Raw genomic sequence first — 11,552 nt, 5'->3', positions numbered from 1 at the left:
AATCCTCACAGGAAAGATCCAGGGATCGAGGGGGGGGGGGGGGGGGGGGGGGGGGGGGTAAGGGGGAGGGTAACGGCGGCTGAGTAGTGCCCCGAGCCTGCCCTCGTTCGAAGGACTCGCACCCGGGCTGAGAGCCTCCAGCAGCCTCCCGGACGCCTGCCGCCCGGAGCCTGGCGCGCGGCCCTGCCGGCGTGCGCGCAGCCCTAGCCCCCGCGCCAGGTGTGCGGCGCGCCCGGAGCGGGAGCGCAGGCGGCCCCCGGACCCCTCGGTCCCGGGCACGGGGTGCGGGCTGGGTGCGGGGGGGTCCCCGCCCCCGGCGCCCCGCCGCCTCCCGCTCCCGCGCGCCTCCCGCCCCGCCCCGCCCCCACTCACCCGCTCAGCCCCCCGGGCGAGCCGAGCAGGACGCGTGTTGCTTCTTCAGCCCGGGCTCGGCAGAAGTTGGGAGAGTTGGCGTCCGCCTCCGGCCCGACCGGACTTCGGAACCGCGGAGACCCCCCGCCGGCGAGCCCGCGGGGGGAGGGAGGGGGGCGCCTCCCTCCCGCCCAGCCCGCCGCCGCGCAGGGGAGAGGGGCGCGGAGGGGGTCGCCAGCTCGACCAGAACTTGCAAGTGCGCGAAGGGGATGCGAGGCAGATGAAGAGCGAGGGGACGTGAACAAAGTGGCGACCGCGGGAGGGACTCCACCGAGCTCGGTTGTCGCGGAGGACGCCCTGGCAGAGGGGCTGGCTGGGATCCCCCCCCCCCAACCTTCCTCCGGCGCTCTTTGGCTCTCTTTTAAAGCCGCGCCAGCCTCTCCCTTTCTTTACTATCTCGAATCCCCAAACCCTTGTTGGCTCTTATGGGCATGAAACACTCCTCCCGCTGCCTGCTCCTCCGGAGGAAAATGGCGGAGAACGCGGCCGAAAGCACCGAGGTAAGGAGGCGACCGGGCCGGGGCTTTCGGGGACCCCGCCGCCCCACCGGGACCCCCTGGGGCCGCTGCCGGCCGCTGCCACCACCGCCGCTGCCGTGCCAAACTTTCCCTATCCCGCCTGTCCCTGCCGAGAGAGAGGGAGAGAGAGAGAGAGAGAGAGAGAGAGAGAGACAGAGAGAGAGAGAGAGAGGTGTGGGGTGGGGGCGACGGTGCATGTCTCTGCTCCTTTCCCTCTTGAAAATCACAGGAGTCGCTTTCGGCCCCATTACCCTCTCCTGTGCCATCACCCGCTGCTCCCCTCCTCGTACCCCCAAGTCCCAAACCTTGAGCAACCCTGATCCCCTGTCCCTGTGCGTTTGGATTCCGATAGTGAACCCGGATCTCGGCTTTATGGAGAGCCCGGGTGGTTGCCGTCAGGTCCGGGTCTGCTCCCTGCAGTGCCTCGATTGGTCCCCCACTGCTTCCTGGGCTTTTACCCTTCAAGCTCCGGGCCGTCTCCGAGCTCCGGGTCCTTGCAGCACCGCGGAGAGCTCCCGGCCTCAGGCTGGGGGCAACCTGGGGGCGCCACCAGACCACCCCCCCCGCCCCTGCCCGCCCCCCGAGCCCACGCTGGGGCCGCACCGGAGGGGCTGCGGTCCTCGGGGGGAGGGGGAGGGGCTAAGGGAGCCGAGGGAGCGGAACCCCGGGAGGCGCACCGACCGCGGCCCCGTTCAGCACCAGGGACAGCGCCCGCGCCTGCCGCAGCCAAGACCGCCCAGGCGGACGGGGGCTGCGGCGCCCAACGGGTCTGTGGCCGCTCGCCCCGCAGAGGCTTTTAAGGAGGCCGCTCTAGCTCCTCAGATGATACTCTTGACCCCCCCCCATACACCTCCCCCACCGTCTCAAGCAGCCCATAGGCCGCCCCAATAAGTGCCCTTTCTCTACTCCAGAGTTGGCCCCGAGCTGCGGAGAGCCCAGCGGGGCTTTGCGTCCCGAGCAGGTCTTGTTGTTTTCGCCTCGCTCTGACCTCACTGTCATTACAATGGGGTTGTTCCCCGGGCTCTTGGGCACCTGTAGTCGTGGAGGGGATCGGCGTGGGCAGCCCCCCTTACCTTCGCGGAGGAACCTTGCACTGAAGTGGGGGCGGAGTGGGGTGTGTGTGTGATCATTCCTTATTCGGTGGCAGAAAAAAGACACAGAGCGAACTCCGGGGCTCTATTAATAGCCCGGTGTCTGGTGGGGCTGCCGTACATTTCACATACGGTAACCCATATGCAGCGTGGGGCGGGGATGGGGGTGTGGCGCGGAGACGATCCCGGCCTCTCGGGGACGCAAAAGCGACGTGAAGACCCCGGCCTCCTCTCCTAGAGGTCACCCCCCCCCACCTCCCCTACAGTGTAGGCAGCAAAGCTTAAGAACAGAATCCCCATTCCTTGGGCACTAGAGGCAGCATGTTTCTGGCAACTGTCGATTTTGAAACAGACACGCTCTGGGGCTTGAAGACGCGGGGCATTCAGCAGCTAACGTCTTCTCCTTGAGTTAGAGCGAAGCTAGCCTGCACCTCGTCCCCTGGCCCATCCTCTTCCCACCCCTAACCCCAGAGCGGACCTTTGAAACTGAGTGTAGCACCAGACGCTCAGCATTCCCCTCCTCCTCCGCCGCCCTCTGACCTCCCCCACCCCACTCGCGGAACAAGTTTCTAAAAATAACTTGGAGTATCAAGGCCACAGGCTCTGGTAAAGTGTCGCGAGCTGTAGCTCTTCCCCGCTGTTTTCCTATCCCACCTCATCTTTGCTTGTCTTAAAAAAAAAAAAAAAAAAAAAAAGAAAATAAAAATAAAGTTTTTGTGGGTCGCCGTCCACTAGCACCCGGACTGGCGCGTGGGTTCTGGTGCAGACCCGGGCCACGTTCCGCAGTGTGCAGTGGCGGCTGCGGCTCTCTCCACCTCGGTGAGGGTTAAAGGCGTCCGGAGCAGGGAGAGCGACGCGCGACAGGCTATTTTTACTCGCTTCCCCCGCTGCTCCGCGCTCCCCCTTCTCAGCAGCCGCACATGCCAGCTCTGCTCAAGGCATCAATGAAAACAGCAGTAGAGGCGGCGGTGGCAGTGGGGAGGGACAACCGGGAGGGGGGAAAGGGGAGAGAGAGAGAGAGAGAGAGAGAGAGAGAGAGAGAGAGAGAGAGAGAGAGAGGAGGCAGCTTGCTAGGAAAAGACCCAGCTGGGGCCCCTTAGAGGAACAATGAATCAAACGGGTACAGAGGAGGTTCAGCTCTCAGCAGCTTCCTCGGAGAAAGGATGGAACACAGACTTGGTCAAACGTGCCCAGTTAGGCATCCAGGCCTCGTGACTACTGCTTGGTTTTTCTCCAGGAACGGGCTGTTTTTGGAATAAGCTAGGAGCAAAGCAGTGCTTCCAAAGTGGGGAACTGTGGGGGTGCATTGCCTGCATATCGTAGGGGTGGCAAGAGCACCCTTGTGGATCTGTGGGGGTCGGGGTGACAATGGTTCTTGTCCAGTCTCTAGCAGGGTACTCTGTACCAGGAAAACAGTAGGTCCCTAAGACTCCAGTGGCCTGGCTCTTGCCCTCAAAGAACTCACAAACTAGTGGACACAGGTCTGGAAAGCCCTGTTGCGTTTTTCCCTGCCTCTTGCTGGCGGTGGCGCACTCCTGCGTTCCCTGCTCACACTAAGGCCGCAGGAGAAGCGAGGGTTAGTATTTGCCTCTCGTTTTTTATTTGAGGCCACAGAGTAGCTTGAGGGCGACAACAGCCAGCTGGTGGGTTAAATCAGGCTTGGAATATGGATTGCCCTCACTTTCGATTCATTGCTCTTTGCCCCACTCTTGCTATTTCTAGCAAGAGGCCAAGTGTGAATGGGAGTGGATGGGGAGTGGGAGGAGCCAATTATTTTGGAAAGGAAAGAGGCAATGGGGAGGGAGGCCAAGAGGATGGCAGGATGAGAGAGGTTTTTTTTACAGGGTAAGGATCTGGAAAGAGAAGGCAGTTGTGGGGCAGAGGGTGGTGGTGATGGTGAGGCATGGGGGTGGGGTATAACTGTATGTACAGTGGCCACAGTTTCCAGGGCTGGAGGATAAGAAGCTATGTCATGGAGCCTCCAGTGAAAGGCTTTGTGGCTACGGCTGGTCTTGAGTGCAGCTTCAACCACTTTGATTTCGGTCTCTTAACTGGCTAATCTGAACTGATTCTGCTCATAGAATCTGCATGAGGTTTAAGAAAATACCAGGGAAGTTCCTGACCTGGCTCTCTGCTTTCTCTTCAGCTTTCCGGCATCTCCTAGGGCCACTATTTTTTTTTTCTTTTGAAACAGAGTCTCTCCTGTACCCCTGGCAAGCCTTGAGCTCTTGAGGATGACCTTGAACTCATCCTTTTGCCTCTGCTTTCTGAGGGCTGGGATCAAACTCATGGCTTTGTGAATATCAGGCAAATACTCTACCAATTGAGCTACATCTTTAGCATGCTGCTGAGGTGTCTTTTGCACCCCCACACTCTTTGCAGGCTACCCTCAGTGCCCAAGGCAGGCCCTTTATCTCTATGCTAGGACCCTACACCCCAGAAGCTGGCCATGTCCGGTCCAGTCTCACCATCCTTGCATGGCTAAATCTGCTTGGGGTGGGTCAGCTCTCTGAAAACTTAGGAGCTCCACCATTTCCTACAGGGTACTGGGGTTCTTAGCACACTAGACAAGGACACTGGAGTTCTTAGACACTAGATTGCCAAAGGAGCCCCCAAGGTAGCTGAATTTGTGCCTGAATGCTTTTATGTTCTTCCCTCTGTCCATGATTCTTCTTCCCATTCTCATCTCTGGAGAAAAAAATAGTCTTCCTCAACCTGCAAGGCTCAAATCAAATGTTGCTTCCTCTGGGCAGCCTTCCCAGATCTCTCATTCAACCTCTCTCCTAGGGAGAGCAACCTTTGCATCTTCTTAGGTCTTTGGACTGCCCGCCTCTTGCTTTTCCTATCACAAGGCATTTGTCTTTTATATATGTCTATTTCTTCAATTCAATAGGTAACTTTTTTTTACTGGTCTTATTTTTAGCATGGTGTCTGTCACACAATAAATAATATGTAGATTGAATTGATTTGTGAGGTTGTAAGACTTTTTTGATCCTTCTGCTTTTCTAAAAATTAAGGTTCCATCTGTAAACACCTTCGCTTACTTACCGAGCCAAGGTCACCTGATATGACTGTGAGGGATTAAACCAGGCAGGTTGGAGGGGCCACAGCAAGCCTGTGACAATTTTACTTAGAGCAATCAGACTTTTTATACCCATATCAGAAACAGAATATAATGACAATGGCAAGGATCAATACAGTTATAGTTGCCAGGATACAATGATGCTTACAAACTTTGCAGGGTACACACATTAATGTCTTAAATCCAATTTTCCTGTCAAGCTCCCATGTGTCCTTGACTTCTGAGGGACCATACAGAGGAAACAAAGTGGCCTGAATGCTTCACTTCCCAAGGAAGTGCATCAGTCTCTCAGGAACTGAAAGGGATATTGTGCCCTGGGAGCCATGGACTCTAACCTGGAAAACCTATGCCTCTCAAGGCAGACAGGCCAGGCCAACTCCATGGTTCCTTGCACCATCTCTGTTCTTCTGCTGCACTTGAGCTAATGCAGAGCTTTTCAACTCACAATGGACTCACAAATATCTTGGGATATCCGGATGTTGCAACCACTCAAAGCATTCTGGTTATTCATGGGCCTATTCAATACTTGGTAATCACTGCCTCTTTCTATGGGGTATGCATCTAAAAGAAGATAAATGTATTCATCACAAGGTCCTATTACAAGCCAGGAGGTTAATGGGCCCTTCTCTGTTTTTCTTTGCTTTACTGATTCTTGGTGGAAACCTGATGCATTATTAATGCTTGGTGACTCCTTGATTGGGGAATCCATCACCCTAAAGGAGAAAGAACACCAGGGCTAGAAAAAATAGTTTTACAATAACCTTTTCAAAGAATGCTTCTTGGATGTTCTGGGGTTTTGCTGGTGCAGAAAGAGAGTCATCTCAGGCCGAGAAAGATCCTATAGTGATGATGGGGTGTGGGTACCCATGGGCACTGCTGGAGTTCTGGGGACAACTGAGCTGACTTCCAAGTGCTGTATATACTGGGTAGGTTAGGCTAACTTCAGCTTAACTTTCAACATGGCCCCATTATACGAATATCAGAGAACTGAGAGGTGAGGCTAAGAGGCAGGAGGTAGCTGCTTCTCTGAGGATGCTCTTTCTCTCTGTCTCCTTCTGAAGGATGTAGGCACCAACTACCTGCTCAGGCCATGGAGTCAGGCTGCTGGCTTGAATTTCAGTTCTGGGCTCCCTACATGTGTTGCTCTGTTGAACCAGCCATCTCAGAAGGGTGTTGTGATGATTAAATACATTCAGGCTTGCACGGGGTTTAGAATACTGGGCTGTCCCTGGCCTTGCCAGCACCCAGTGTTTGACCATTATCCTGCTAGCTTATAAGAATCTTGACAGAAATTCAGTCTGGGTGGACTCTGCCCTGCTTCGCTTGTTGAAAGAGACCCCTATCCATAATCAGACACATTTCCCTTCTTCAGCAAACACTGATTTCAACCCCAAACTGAGCTCAGGGGAATTAAGAAGACACTCACATGTTTCCCCTCCCCCCTGGCAAATTTGGCTTTGTAGAGAGTCCTAAATCGGCTTTGGCTGTCAAGGAGGGTAAAACACAACACTCCTGTCTCCAATTCTGGAGTAAGCTTCATTTCCTCTTCTTTGCTAACTGCAATGTGAAGTGATTCTCACATACCAGTGTGGAGCACACATAAATCTGTAAAAACACTATTTACACCTTGGACTATACTCTGCCAGCAGGGAAGAAATGGGCAGCCTGACAATATGGGAGCTGCCAAGGTAACTGCAAGAGGCTATTGTGTGCATGAGACACAGGGGGGTTCATCCTTGCAAACAGAAGCAGTCAGCAGATGAATAGGGACCTCCAAAAAGTTGCTTTGCCATTGCTCTTGCCTCCAGACACTCTTACTCAAGATGCCTAGTTGCCCCTCTTAGTGGTTTCTTGTCAAAAGGTTTCAGAGAAAATGGTTTCCCTAATTTTCCAGCTATCCCAGGAGTTGAGATGTTCTTCCTAGAATCTGAGCCTGTTAGCTCACATTCTCATTGCAGTTACCTCTGTAAAACTAGGTGGTTAGGTTTTTAGCTAAGGGTATAGCTACAGCCACACACACACGCACGCACACACACACACACACACGTATGTATGTTCTTTATGAGATAGGGTCTTACTATGTACTCCTGGCTAGCCTGGAACGCATCATGTAGACCAGGCTGGCCTTGAACTCACAGAGATCCACCTACCTTTGTCTTTCAAGTGCTGAAATTAAAGGCATACCCCATCATGCTAAGCCTGTTAACTTCTTTTCTAGTTTGTGTTCAAATCCTACCCACGTCTCTCTCTGCTGCTCAATGATCAGCCTTCTCATAGGGGTCATGTAGATGGGAGCATTTGAGGAAGCTATTCTATCCTGTATCATCCAAATGGCTGGCTCTTTCACACACCAAATGTCTTTTCATATTTCACTTGTTATTAGAATTCTCTCAAGCATCACGGCTTTCCCCAGATTTTTAATGGGCTACCCATAAGTAAAGATCCATGTCCTTTAAAGTGTTATTTCATAAACTCACACAGTTTGATCTGCACATTTATATAATGTCGCAATCTTAAAGTGGAAAAAACTCTCAAATGTAGATAAAAGAGAGAACACTGTTCCACATCGCAGCTGGTGGTAAACATGTCTTCAGTCTTAGAGCAATGATGCTTTTGCCCCTTTTAATGAGAGCATCAGACTTCCTGTCCTGACTTTTTGTGTATATTTTCTGGTTTATCATGACCCACAGCATCACTCAAAGCTTAATTTTTTTTTCCACAAAGACCTTGGAAATTGTGCACATCTTCTATGACCCTTAGATGCTCTGTTATAAATTCCTTCTTATGGGACACTGTGAGACACATGCTACTTCCACCGTGTAGACTAATGTGACCTACCAAGGCCCTGAGATGAATATGTGATGGAAGCCAGACCTCAAACTTTGACTCTATAGTCACCAAGACCCACATTTTCTTTACCCCATGAGTCTGGCAAGACATGGGAAAACAAAACAAAACAAAACAAAACAAAAAAACAAATCAAGAACTAAAAAAAAGAAGACAAAGAAAGGAAAAAATCAACGGAAGAAACAAGGACCTGTGGTCTTGGGAAACAAACAGAAAAGAGACCTCAGTCCTACTTTCTCTTTTCTAGGTGTTCTCTTGTTGTCGCCACCCCTGTCTTAGCAACCTCACCTCCATAGTCCTCAGTACTACCCTGTGGGTAACAAGAATATGTCATAATTTGTGGTGGAGACAACTATCTCCCCTTCCCCCATGCATATATGCAACTTTCCCTGGAGGCTGCATTGAGGGACCAGTAAAAAGCCCTCCTGTCTAATAAAGTGTACCACTTCGGCAGCTAAACTCAAGGCCACCTGGACTCCTGGTTTCACCACTTATTTGCATTTCCTAGTGTTGTTGTGGTGGAGTACCACAAACTGGGTGACTTAAAATAGAATAAATTTGTGTTCTCACAGTTCTGGAAGCCAGGAGCCTGCAATCCAGCTGCTAGTAGAGTTGGTTCAGTCTAGAGGCTCTGGCGAGCATCCTTTCCTGTTCCTTCCCTTTCTCTTAGCTTCCCGAGGGTGCCAAGCGAACTGGGCATTCTTTGGCTTGTAGGCCCAGCATTCCAATCTCTGCCATCATTTTTGAAGGGTCTTCTGTCATGGTGTGTGTGTGTGTGTGTGTGTGTGTGTGTGTGTGCGCACATGCAATGTCTTAGGAGGCCATTTGCCACATTGGATTAGCCTTCCCCACTGGAGTGGACTTCATGACTTCATCTTCACTTGATCCTTTCTGCTACGATTACAATCCCAAATGAGGCCACTGTCTTCGTTAGGATTTCTCTTGCTGTGATACAATACAGGATCAAAAGCAATACACCTGGGGAAGAAAGGGTTCATTTCAGCTTAAAAATCCCTAGTCATACTCTATCACAGGGAAGTCAGGGCAGGAACTCAAGGTAGGAACTTGGAGGCAGGAACTGAAGCAGAGGCCATAGAGGAACGCTGCTTATTGGCTTGTTCCCCACAGCTTGCTAAGCTTGCTTTCTTATATAACTCAAGACCACCCGCCCAAGGGTGGCACCACGCACAGTGGGCTGGACCCTCTCACATCCATCATTAACGAAGACAACGCCCCACAGATGTGCCTATAGGCAATATGGTTACTCTTCCCAGATAACTCTAGCTTGTGTCAAGCTAGATAACAAAATATAAACAAACAAACAAAACCAAGAATCACCCAGGACAGTCACTTTCATAAATACTGGGGCTCATGTGTATAGAACATCTTTTGATAACCCAACATCATGCCCACAACAACGTAAGCCTGAATACAGAACCCGGATGAATGACTGGATGGGTGATTACCCAAATGCAGTTTACTTTATCAACCCTCTCCCCTTTTCTCCTCCCACTGATCTCTTTCCCTTCCCTTTGCTACCCACCTCACCCAGGGTCTCTTACTGTGGCTTTTTTCCTTGAGCCATAGCAATTATCACAAGAACTATCAGGGTTATTTAATGTTAATATTTTTATTTCCACTGGGCACAGTAAATGCTTTGTGGACACTGCGTTCCTTAACAACAGCAGTACATGGAAGTTCTTATCAACTGCATTTTCTAATTTAGGAAATTGCAACTTGCAGTGGTTAGTTATCTTGATCAAGAGTATACAGTTGGTAGAAAGCTAGGATGTCATGCTTTGAGTTGGAATGTACTCTTTCTCTCCCCACCTCTTTTTCTCCATTTCTGTCCCTCCCTCTTTAGTATGTTTGTGGGCTGTATGCGTGTGTGTGTGTGTGTGTGTGTGTGTATCAAGTATGTTGTCAATTGTTCTCCCATGTTCCCATGGTTAACTCCCACACCCCCAAACACTCTTTGCTCTTCAATGTCTCCCCCCGCCCTCCAACTTTAATGAGCCTTCCAGAGGCCAGAGGTCCGTATCAGGTGTCTTTCCTTTTTAATTCTCCACCTTAGTTTTGAAGAAAACGCTCCCCCTAAGCTTGGAACTTGCCAATAAGGAAGATCAACCCAGGGAACCTCCTGTCTCCAGTTCCCCTTTTTAACTTCTGTGCTGGGTTTCCAACCTTGGGTCCTCATGCCTTGATGACAAGAGCTTTACCAATGATTCCTCCTCCTAACTCTGTTCTCTCTTTTATTGACACTCCTCACCTCAGTCTTCTTTTGCTGCACACCAGCTCCTACCTACCAGATAAACTTGTACGTACAGGAAAGAGCTCACAACTGACTGAAAAATCTGCAGACCCATAACTTGACCCACTGGCTTACTCCTCAAGGGGGATTTTATTGATTGATTGATTTGATTTGATTTGATTTGATTTGCCAGTAGAGTTATTTTAGTGACAGAGTTCGGAGCTCTCTGAGTTGTTCAGCAAGGATCAGCCTCGGAATATTTACTGAAGGTTAAAGCCTGAGCTACTGATTTCTTGAGTGAAGGTCAAATACGGGTGCTTGGCCTCTCTGCACAAGGTGTGCCCTTAGCTATCTGTCTGCTGCTTGTCAGCTCTCACAGGTTACTCCATGTATCCATGCCCGGCATTCACCGGTGATCATCCCATAGGGCCATTCTGAGTGTTGTGGGCTTGACCATACAAGCACAGTGTTTAGCATGAGGTTTGTGCTCGGGAACAAGAGCTATCATTAATCACCTGGGCTTATCTGATAGAGTCTTAAAGTGGGAGCGGACGAATAAAGAGCTTTAACTGATGACATCATGCAGTCAGTGCAGCAGAGGCTGGAGCTGAGCGGCCGAGGAAAGACTCAAATCCGAAGACAGCTGGGGAGAGGACTCTGGAGTCCACTGGGCCCATGACAACAGCCTTGCCACAGGAGGATGCGGCTTCTCTGTGACGCACAGGCCAGGCTACTGCACTGGGAGCTCATATTCAGCTCTGGAGGGTCAACATTCTGGTACCTGGTAACCTCTACCGGGTTCATCCCCGCAGTCTGAGGAAAATGGAGATGGGGTCATCAGTCTGCCAGACTATGACATGCCAGAGGAAGCACACAATGGCGCAGGTGCCTTTGCGCCCCTCCCCCAACCTGTCTCCTAAAAGTAAATAGATAGGTACATGGATGGATGGATAGATAGATAGATAGATAGATAGATAGATAGATAGATAGATAAGTAAATAAGTAAGCAGCCCCTGCCTGGTAATTTTACTGTGAAAATGTGGCACTTTGATGTTCTTGACAGAGAGAACTGAGGCTCAAGGAGATTAACAGGAGAGAGATACCCAGTCTCAGGCCAGATTGGATGGTTAATTAATGAGTCAAACCTTCTCTCTTCTTGCCCATAAATCCCTTAGGAGAAGATACTGTGTGCTTAGCTTGACCCAGACTAGCCTCGTTAAGTAGAACCAAATTGGGCTAATGACACTACAAAGGGAGCGTCAATTAGCAAATTTATCAATTAGGGCCCCATTTGCCGCTGTATTGTGGGAGATAATTTCCTGAAGTAAAGTGGTAGCCTTTCAAGACTGGGG

General features: G+C 51.1%; 1 protein-coding gene across 2 annotated transcripts in view; it reads left to right on the top strand.

Annotated features, from left to right (window-relative positions):
• The first annotated feature begins 405 nt into the window (after window positions 1–405).
• Window positions 406–11,552, top strand: part of Prmt8 (protein arginine methyltransferase 8) — an 83,275-nt gene continuing 72,128 nt past the window's right edge. The window contains exon 1 of one of the 2 annotated variants that reach the window (XM_055609462.1): window positions 406–911. In XM_055609462.1, coding sequence (XP_055465437.1) covers window positions 837–911 — 75 coding nt within the window. In that variant the 5' untranslated portion in view covers window positions 406–836. The remainder of the gene's footprint in view (window positions 912–11,552) is intronic. The other variant, XM_055609463.1, reaches the window with a different exon arrangement.

Source organism: Psammomys obesus, unplaced genomic scaffold (assembly GCF_907164565.1).
Source record: "Psammomys obesus unplaced genomic scaffold, mPsaObe1.curated_primary_1811, whole genome shotgun sequence".
Classification (NCBI taxonomy): Eukaryota; Metazoa; Chordata; class Mammalia; order Rodentia; family Muridae; genus Psammomys; species Psammomys obesus.
This window is presented reverse-complemented; position numbering and strand designations above follow the sequence as displayed.